This window comes from Diadema setosum, chromosome 4 (assembly GCF_964275005.1).
Source record: "Diadema setosum chromosome 4, eeDiaSeto1, whole genome shotgun sequence".
NCBI classification, from domain to species: Eukaryota; Metazoa; Echinodermata; class Echinoidea; order Diadematoida; family Diadematidae; genus Diadema; species Diadema setosum.
The window spans coordinates 48,396,875-48,407,719 of NC_092688.1; the positions used below are offsets into that span (position 1 = coordinate 48,396,875).

The following is a 10,845-nucleotide window of genomic DNA, read 5'->3' on the forward strand; positions in this document are numbered from 1 at the left end:
ATTATCTATGATGAACTTTAGATGCTCTATCTGTATACTAAATTAATTAATTGTTTTTCGAGTGATCTACGCTACGTAGCTGCGCTTTTCAGTATAACACTCTTTTCCATTTGCAGATTTGTGTATTTACTTCTCTCTTTTTTGGTCACCGTTGCAAAGTTGCATTGTTTCTATTCATTCGTTCATTATATTGTACAAAAGTCTTATGATCTGCATTGTATACAAATTGTTAACAATAAAATAATGATAAAAAAAAAATAGAGGGTAAGGATGCACAGCTGCGAGACGAGCGTGGAACGTCGTAGACCTACGCATTTCGTTTTGAGGGTACCATAATATTTGGTCGCGGCTGGATCTGTGGCTACCAGTTTCATCGAAGAAACACCGTGCATGCTGTTTATTCCTGACTGCAGATTGGACTTCACCTAGCAAGCAATTATAAGCACGATTATTGTGCAGCATGCAATCACACCACTCACAGATCCGTGGTGCAGCAGAGCTAGCTAGCTAGAGTTAGAGGTGCACGAACGAGTAATCAGCTGATGGTTGGCACATGCTGTGATGATAGCACTAATTACTAGCTTCACAGTCTCGGTATTTATCGTATTTTACTGCATGTCTCTAGTGTTCACTCACATCGTTTATTATTCGATATAATCTCTCCGGCTGATGATCGTGGTGATGTGAGTATACTAACATCACATACTTGTAGTCTAGTCTGGTCTAATCTGACAACTAACGTTAGCAGCTGGTTAGTGCAGTGGAAGCGTGGTGTGAATAATAGTCCCGCGCATTCTGTTTTTCGCTGGAGATTGTATTCGTCCCACATCATTTACCGCCGTCCCGATAGAAAAACGTTCGCTGGACAATGAATCAACAGCAGCAGCTTCAACTGTTGGCAGAATTGGAGGTGGAAATGATGGCAGACATGTACAACAGGTAAAGAATGATACATATTGTCTAGCTGTGGTGATTGTAGTAGTCAAAAACCTGTCTATCACTAAACGTTAGTGCCAGCCAGTGGACCTACGCCTACGGGTACGGGTGTGTAAAGTTTACAGGCTACACACTGACCACTGCACTGTATTATACTATTATAGGCATACATAGGCATAGAGACCACCTGCCGTTAGCCCGACCAGACGCTGTTAATACGCTACGCGAATACAGCGTCTGACCAACGAGCGGGCACCTACAAAGTGGGGAACCACAACACAACTACAAAACTTATGAAAATTTATACGTTCTTTATAAACAATGTACACGTTACCAAACGTTACTCACCTTAAGTGCATGCTTGTATTACAGAAGGTTCGTAAGTCCATTGAGAGCCCTCGTGATAAGTCCGTGAAACCAAAAAATGATACTTTCTGGCGGATTCCCTAACACCGTCAGGGTTCATCGTTGCAGAATTCAAAATGGCGCCTTGATCTCTGCGGAAATCTTTTGCGTGCGTGCGATGCGCTGCTTGAGTGTTGGTGTAGCAGCACGGTCGACAGCGCGACCTTTTGAAAGGGCATTCAGATCATGTGACCTCCCGGATATTGGAAATGGCCTGGCGTGAAAGACGATGTACCGTTCGTGAACCGTTCACACATGCTGCATATAACCATCATTTTAGGTAAGTTATCAAATCTAAATTTCAATATTCATAGCATAGATATGAAGTCTCATTATCATTTTGTTCGTCAGATGAGTTTGAAGTGACAAAAAAATGATCTAAAGTATCAAAATTCAATCCGATCGCATGCTATCGTTGGACCCTCTTCGTGTTTGGAGCTTCGTTGGTACAGCCCTGTCGCGCTACGTATGTACAGCGGCGACTGGGCTGTGTATAGTTAACCTGCCGTATGCGACCACTAGCACAATAGGCAATTGTGCACTTTATGGCCCTATGTTATCGGTACCTCATTCACCGTGTGCTAAGGTGATATCCCACAAACCATGCATTCCGCACTGAGCAGCTGGCTGGCGAGCTTCTCTTGCTGTATGGAACGCCGTGTGACAAGTGATAAGGTCACTAAAAGCCTGCCTCACTCACGGCGCTTCTGCGGAGCTAGCTGATCGCCCAAACCAACCACGTGGGCGAATCCGAGGCTTGCGCTTGTGTGTGTGTGTGTCCATGTAGTGGCTGCCTGTAAATCGGTAGCTATGCACACTTCGCACGGCGTCTGGTAGACTGTGTAGACGAAATAAACACTAACAGACTGACGAATCGAGATAAGATTTTTTGTTTTTTTATTATTACTTTACAGAATAATTCCGCCAAGGCCGCAGCGGACATATGCCCTCCGCAATAGGTTTAATTAGTGATACCCTGCTTAATATATCACGCAAAATTCATTCATTTAAAATCATGACTGAAGCACGGAAGTTTACCACTCGTTGCGTTCCAGTTGTGTGCCAATCAATGCACAACTCGCGCTCGATATGATGCAGCGCCGCACAGGCAGGGAAGGGCGCGGGCGTTAGAGCAACCATGTGGTGTACCGTAAGAGCTTTCATCGGGACTTTCATCACGCACACGCACGTTGACACATTCACACACACTGCATGCATCCCAACACGAAATCTCACACACATGTACACAGCACAGTGCCGGAAGACTGGCTATCGAACCGCGGTGCCTGATAGGAACTCAAATTCGCACGCACTGCTCGATTAGGGTAAAATCTCGCACCGATAATATAGAGCCGTAAAGTGCACAATTGCCGCACAATAAACACAATTCCCCCATTCCCCAATTGCCGCCGCTGCCCATCCCAGCCAAGAGAAAAGTCATGTTAATGACCCTGTCTATAGCGACTACATATCTGTACTAGTGTAACAGCCGCTTTTTTTGTCTCCCTTGCCTTGGGTCAATGTGGGTGGCCACTACAGACAGATTGATGTGACTGTAGTAAACAATTAGCACCATACTGAGTGATCGGTTGACTAATTGTAAATTTTATGATCATGAACGACCTTGTTGCAATTCATCCAGATACTTTTTTTTTACAATCAACTCGTCTAAGACCAGGAAAAATCACGACATGTGCTTCCAAACATACCGCCCCAGGAGCAACATCGACAAATTTGCATTTGCCCAGAGATCCATACCTGAGTGAAACAAACTTCCAAGCTCTCTAGTTTGTGCAGTCTCACTTGAACAGTTCAAGGAGCTTTTAATGACCCACCATAAAATCACACCTTGTGACTAAGCCCACACCCCTCCTCTCATTGTGCACACAAGTTGTACTCATCTTCGTGATAGGCTGCAAATAGCCCTTTGAAGATTACAGAAGAAGAAAAAGAAGAAAAATTAACAGTAATGCAAGTTCAAGTCCAGCCGCCAATAAATTTTAATTAGACCACGCACAACGTCGTTCAAAATTTGACCGCCTGCTACATCGCAGAGCATGCAGAAACCTATTAGTAGATGCTTTTGTGCATGGTTACAATGGTTGAATGAACATTGGCATGGGAGGTTGAACCTTAATGCGGGTGTGGATATAACTTCTTTGCTATATTTTTAGTTAGCCTGAAAAATCCATCTGCATGGTCTGTCTGGAAAAATTTTAAAACATTTCTTGACTAGTTTTATGGCCCTCCTCTGGAGAGGATTTTGTGAAGCCAGATGTAGTTCCCACGGAACATATCCCCAACAGCAAGGTACAGACTGATCTTTCGGTCAGCTTCTTGTTCTGGGGTGGGGCTGAGCTGAGCAGCTAGCGTCTAGAATCATGTCGGGATTGGACAGTATGTTTTTAGAGGTACCACTTATTTATCCTAATGTATCAATGCAAGGCCGTTTCAGGGCATGTTTACAATTGTGATCTTACTAAAACATGATTTCTTACTTGTTCCTCATCTTCTTTTGACTTGTTTGATTTTCTTTTCTTTTCCCCCTTTTTAAGGATGACAGTGGCATGTCAGAAGAAATGCATCGCACCAACTTACAAGGAAGGTGATCTGACAAAGGGTGAATCAGTCTGCATAGACCGGTGTGTGGCCAAGTACCTAGAGGTCCATGAGAGTATAGGCAAGAAGCTGACTGAGAAGTCTGCACAGGACGAGGCTTTAATGAAACAAATGCAGGGACAGAGCTAGCTCAGGGCTCAGGCTGTTTCTCTTATTGCTGCTTCAAAGAGTACAGGATCAGGATTGGTGAAGAGATTAGAGTGACAAAACCTGGCAGTCTATCATCTGAATTGGTGCTATTGGAAGAGAGGTATTTGAAGGAGTGAAGGGCCATGCACTGAGAACACTACCAGGGAGAAAGCTTGTTTTCCATGTGGCTGTTTCCATGGAAGCAAAGTTTAAAGCATTCTGGTCATATGCAGAGAGTAAGAGTTAGGAGAGTGTCCAACAAGACCACATGCAAGTTATTACCAGAGTTTATCTCAGGTAATCATACATTGAAGAGTGGCAAAGATGTGAATTGGATGATCAATGTAGTGTCTATCAGGAAGACAGTAGGCCTACTGTTGTTTGACTGTTTGGTCTCAAATTCCCAAATTAAACTATTAATTGATTTAAATCATTTCAACCTATTAGAACTATTATTGACAGTGTTCAGACTTAAAAGAAAACTTAATTGAATCCAGTTAATGAGCATTTATCAGCTGACTCCTTACAAAATTCTCATTTTTCTCTCTCTCTTCACATCATTATTCTTCTTTCTGAAAACTTACTTCAGGGCTTAAAATCTAAACTGAGAGATGAAATGAAACATTAACCTGTATGTTTTTCACATATTTCTTATTGTGCAGTGCTCAGAATTCTGGTTAAAATGAATGGAGCAATATGGGGGGGGGGGGGGGGGGGTTACCGGTATGTTGTTCCCATATTGACAGTGTGAAGTTGGTATGAATCTTGTTGGAAAATATTTCTTCAAATGGATTTATGATTCATTGGGTACATGTGGAGATTTGTGTATTGAAGTTACTGATATGGCTTTTGAGAGCCTGTCATGTAGTTGTTCAAAGAGGAATTTGCATAAAAGCTTTAGATGATGTCTATAAGTGTAAAAGCATTTCACCTATGTCATTTAACTTTACCTTACAAATCTCATTACAAAGAGCTTTCTTTGTCACCCCGGAGAGACAATTGTCTTCACTGTGAGGATTGGTGATCTAAGTTCTGAATAAATGTCAAAGAGATGGTTTCACGTTCTAGTGAAAAAAAAAAAAAGAGCTGAGATCATCTGACCTATATGTTTCTATGAAGTACAAATTATTTGATGTAGAAGGGGTGTGGTCATTGAAAGTCTAGAAAATACTCAACAATAGGATGCATAGTGACACTTAGAGTTGCTGTTTTATCACTTGAAAAGGCAACTTTGCAATCTTAAATTACCCTAAAAAAGCTTCATTTCTATAACCCAAATATATATTGCTGCAGTTTCATTAAGAACAGTATTAGGGGTGCAAATTGCAAGTTTGCCAGTTTGATGTACAAGGTACAGTGAACTCCCGTTATAACAAACCAGGCTATAATGAAATTCCGGTTACAAAATAAAAATTCAGGCCGCAACATTATCGACTTATCTTTTTTATTGTTTATTTGTTTGGTTATAACGAAATTTCGATATAACCAAAGAAACTGCCGGTCCTGAGGACTTTGATATAACGGGAGTCCACTGTAGTGACTGTGCTTTTAGTTAATGCCCATTGGGGATAATGACATGAGCCAAATTCCACTGTTTCTAATTCTATTGGCGTTTAGAGGCAATGAACAGAAACAGAAGATCTGATTTTTATGCTAAACCTGCAAGGAGTTTGGGTCATAATATGACAAATGCCTTTCAGATAAAGTACAATCTTCAGGTTTGTACAAAAAGACTGGCAGGAGATTACTATGTGGACCTCACAGTTACAGTGTACTGACTTGTGTAAAAGTACGCTTGTACCAGACAGGGTCTCCTTTACTGTAGTAATGTACATTTATGGCTGACTGTGAGACAAAAAACTTGAGAATCTATTAACTTCTTACCCTGCAGTATTTGAAGCTAGAAAAAAAATGATTCATTTAGACATGGTCACTTGTGTCACAAGGCATTTCCTCGGATTAATGTTGGAATTACAAATAAAAAATAAAAAAAAAACAACACTGGCATTATTAATTCCTTTGTTATAGCTTCATATCAATGTATGACGCGTTCAGCATGAGTGATTCATGTCTCAAGGATCCATTCTGAGGATTTGACCATGAAGTACCTCTATTTGAATCAAAATGAAATAAGTTCTTTTGTCAGTATGTAGCCTAGTAGGAATCATTTTGCACTGCATTGTGAGTATTCAAATGCTTGTGATATAAAGTGCAAATGTGATCAGGTAATGTGTATTCCTGCTTTCAGATTGTTGTCATTTCAAATGTTACGCCATGAAAACGAATTTTCCTCTTCTTATTCACTATATTAAAATCTCAAAAAACAAAAATGTATACAGCATTTTTATGGAGTTACTGTTTATGTACAAGTCTTGCACAGCTAGTCCATTTTATGAGTACAAAGTCATGTATGATAATCAGTTTTTGTGCATGTACATTGTATTATCATATATAATGCAGATCAGTGACTTTCTTTTTTGTGAGAAGCAAAACCAGATACTTATGATAAAGTGTATTGTAGACTATTCCAAACAGAAAGCAGTTTTAATCAAATCTGTGGTATAAATCAGCAGGACAGTTGGACATGTCAATCAGATGTGGTTAATCATCTTGAATAGTTTTAAGGATCATTTCACAATGAATAATCTCCTGTAAATTCTCCACTTGTTCAAACACAAATATGCAATTGCATCAAGCGAATGCAGCAATATCAGGAGAACACATCAGTGACAATGAAAGTGCGAAAAAAATTTACAATCCCTTCAAAAGTTTTGAAATTTTCATGTATTGGTTCCGTCATCACTGGATAAGAAAAGAGCTACAGTTTGTGACATCACATATGAAGAATGATATAAAGAAATTGAGAAGAAAATTCAACATATTTTCACTTTTCTTCCATGATAAAAGAGCAATTGACTTAACTCTGTCAGAAAGCAGGGGGTATTATATTACCCTCAACATATTTCAGTAACAAGGGAATGTGTTCTTTGCATTTTTTTTTTTATTAAGTTTTGTTGAATTTTCTATATTTTCTTTGTGCCACTCTTCATATGTAGTGTCACAACTGTAGTACATGTAATCTTCTCATCCAGCGATGGCTGCACAAAAAAAACCATAAAAAATTCATGAGTTTTGAACAGATTGTCTGATTTTCCTCAAACTTTCACTACACTGTATCTGCATGCTCTACATCTATTGCTGCATTCATTCACTCGGAGGGTCTCCACATATATATTTTAGTTTCATTCATCTTTTACAACCTGTGCCGACAGTGCCAGAATTTGTACAAAGAAATCGGGTTCTTGAAACTTTGTAGGACCAGGCTTATAATTTTTCTCCTTGAGTTGTGAAATGCCACTTTTTAGATGCTTGAGAAAAATTACACAATTGGAATCATACTCACACCCACACACACACACACACACACAAACACACAGGCATGCACAAAGGTAGCTTTCATATATATATATCAGTGCTTGTTGACATGTATACAGGGCACAGGGGTAAGTTATGTGCTGGTATGTCATAGAATTCTTTATTTTCATCAGAAGACACAAAATCAATACAGATGGTATGCTGCATGCATCAAATTAATTCTCATATACACTACAATGTAATAGTTACTAATAAACTCTGATATAAAATATATATTTCCTGCTTTCTGACTTCATGTATTGAATGTGGTCCATTCATGCTAGGAACTCATGAGATATCTGATACATTGATGATTTCTCCCTAATTAGGATTAAAACTGAAAATCAACAACAACAACAGCAGCAGCAGCAGCAGCAGCAGCAGCAGCAGCAGCAGCAGCAGCAGCAGCAGCAGCAGCAGCAGCAGCAGCAGCAGCAGCAGCAGCAGCAGCAGCAGCAGCAGCAGCAGCAGCAGCAACAACAACAACAACAACAACAACAACAACAACAACAACAACAACAACAACAACAACAACAACAACAACAACAACAACAACAACAACAACAACAACAACAACAACAACAACAACAACAACAACAACAACAACAACAACAACAACAACAACAACCAAAACGTAAGAACCTTGCTTCATTGTACACAGGTCCTACATATTGTACATGTATAAACATTGTTAAAAAAAAAACAAACCCAAACACCACTTTGTCAGGTAGGATCTGGGCCCCGTTTCATAAAAGATGTTGGGATGTCAACTCTTGCTGGAATGACAACTTCCCTTAGCAACAGCCAATCAGGAAGCTGCATTCTTGTCGTTACCATGACAACTGCCATTCCAGCAAGAGTTGCTATCATATCAACTTTTTATGAAATGGGGCCCAGAAATGGGAAGTCTTTACAGCATTGAGATGCCGTTATTGTGTCTGTTCAATAACCATTTATTGACACAATGCAGTGTACTTTGGCGAAGTGAAAGTACAGTATATGAGTACAGCTGTAACTACATTCAAGAAGGAAAAATTAAACACTATTTCCTATGTTTCAAGCTGAAATTACTTTCAGCTAAATGCAAGCTGATACAGAATGTTTTGACCAGACACATGACAACCCTGTGTATAACCACACCTTTTCACCACCCTGCTTGAGTATTTTGCACACTACTTGAACTCAAGAGTCACAACATTACCAAAATATTTTGCATGTGTATGTACTGTGAGGAAGAATCATAGCCTGTTCAGTTGATACAGTGTATCTGCCAGCCATTCTTCTGGACACTTTTGACTACACACCTTTCAAAAACAAATTGAGTGACTTGAACGCAGCTCCATTCTCACTGGTTAGCATCTACCTCTCAGAGAAGGAAGCTTGCCGTCAAGCAGGAAGTGATTACATTAAACTAAGACACTGATTAAATACAATTGGATGTTGGTACTCATTCCATATCCCAGTCTGCATGGCTAAAGAAAGGGGTTGGTTGTAAGCAGACAAAAGGCCTATTGGATTCTATTATGGTATCCTGCATTCTGGATCAACTGACATTTTTTTTTTTTTTCATGCCAAATTGTATCTGAAACTTACAAAGTGGTCCAGTTAAATTCCAATTTGTTACTGAAACTTACTAAGGTCCATTTATTTTCCAATTTGCAACTGAAACTTACAAAGCTTGGTCCATTGAATTCCAATTTGTAATTGACACTTACAAAGGGTCATTCAAATTCCAATCTTTAACTGAAACTTACTAAGGTCCATTTGAATTCCAATTTGTAACTGAAACTTACAAATGGTCCATTTAAATTTCAATTTGTAATTGAAACTTACAAAGTGGTCCATTTGAATTCCAATTTGTAACTGAAACTTACAAAGTGGTCCATTTGAATTCCAATAGTTACTGAAACTTACAAAGTGGTCCATTTGAATTCCAATTTGTAACTGAAACTTACAAAAGGCATGAAGAACAGGTGCATGCCATGCTGCAGGGACTTGTGTGTGTCTCCCCCCCCCCCCAAAAAAAAAAAAAAATATATATATATATATATATATATTATGATAGAATAAAAGTACATGTACTTCAATAAAAGTTCAGCCATCTGTCACATAAAACCTATACACAATGTTCAGAAGTCAAGCACACAACAGGTCTGCCGACCAGACTTGCCCATTACAATACTACCTGTCCAATACATTAGATACTACGAAATAATCATCCGCTACATCATGAATCTAAGGGAAGCTTTTAGCAAACCATAACCTGTGATAAATTAGGTATAACACTTAAGCATATTCCTTCCTTTAGATTTTTGCAAGTGTCATTCATGAGTTCAATTATCACAATGTTTATCTGTAAAATGTACCTCATAACAATAGTAAATTTCAGTTGTAAAATGCATTAAAATAAGTTTTTTCATACCTTAAATTTCAAAAAGTCCTCACCGTACACCCCCCTCCCCCCACTCAGTCGCTGCGCTCCCTCGCAAAGTCCCTCCTCTTTTTTTTTTTTTTTACATTTCTCTGTCTCGTGCCTGGATAATACTAAGGATGATAGTCAAAAGAACATGCAAGTATTCTGTCTCTCTAGGAAGTAATGAATGCCACAAAGCAGGAATAGAAGTCTGTTTCTCATTTCCAGAGCCTGTTCATGAGAGAAGAAAGGTAGGTCCATTACGAGATGAGACAAGGAAGAACTTCCCTGATGGTATTTAGAAGGCATAGAAAAGCCAGGTCATAACAATGGAGTAAAGTGTATTGGTCATGTTAAAACCAAGGATATATTGTTCTTCAGGCTGGAACAGAAATTCACATCATGCACCATCAAATACATGTACACCATATATGGTATTTAAAATGCACCAGTCATTTATACATATCATATATTCACTTTTGTATACATGTCGTGAATGAATATGTACATCATGAGTTCAGGTGTGATCACTACAAACATTCCGTTGACATACCGGTACAGACTCTGAAGTGTAATTGTCTAATTACAATGTGTAAGTGTAGTCTCAGGGTTTGCTGAACATGTCAATGACGATAAAGAGCTTAGTACTGCCATACACCACTGTTGATATATACCATTGCCATGCTAAAAGAGTCTTGTACACTTACAAAAAAAACTAGTGACAAAAACTTGTTATGATACTTAATCTCATATACTTTCATTAAGGCAAGAGACTGCAATGGAAGATGAAAGGTTAAACAACATCAAGTCTTAGTAACAAATTGTTGCAAAACGACACCGTGACATTTCCTATATATGATGCATCACGCGTTACCCCGGGTTACCGCATTGTGTAGCGCCACCTCACGTCCACTCTAGGACAGCCAGAG

General features: G+C 39.2%; 1 protein-coding gene across 1 annotated transcript; it reads left to right on the forward strand.

The window, feature by feature from the left end:
• Window positions 1–515: 515 nt before the first annotated feature.
• Window positions 516–4,785, forward strand: LOC140227397 (mitochondrial import inner membrane translocase subunit Tim10-B-like). The gene is made up of 2 exons (XM_072307804.1): window positions 516–939; window positions 3,897–4,785. The coding sequence occupies exons 1-2, from the start codon at window positions 869–871 to the stop codon at window positions 4,087–4,089; spliced, it is 264 nt and encodes an 87-aa protein (XP_072163905.1). The 5' UTR covers window positions 516–868; the 3' UTR covers window positions 4,090–4,785.
• Window positions 4,786–10,845: the final 6,060 nt, after the last annotated feature.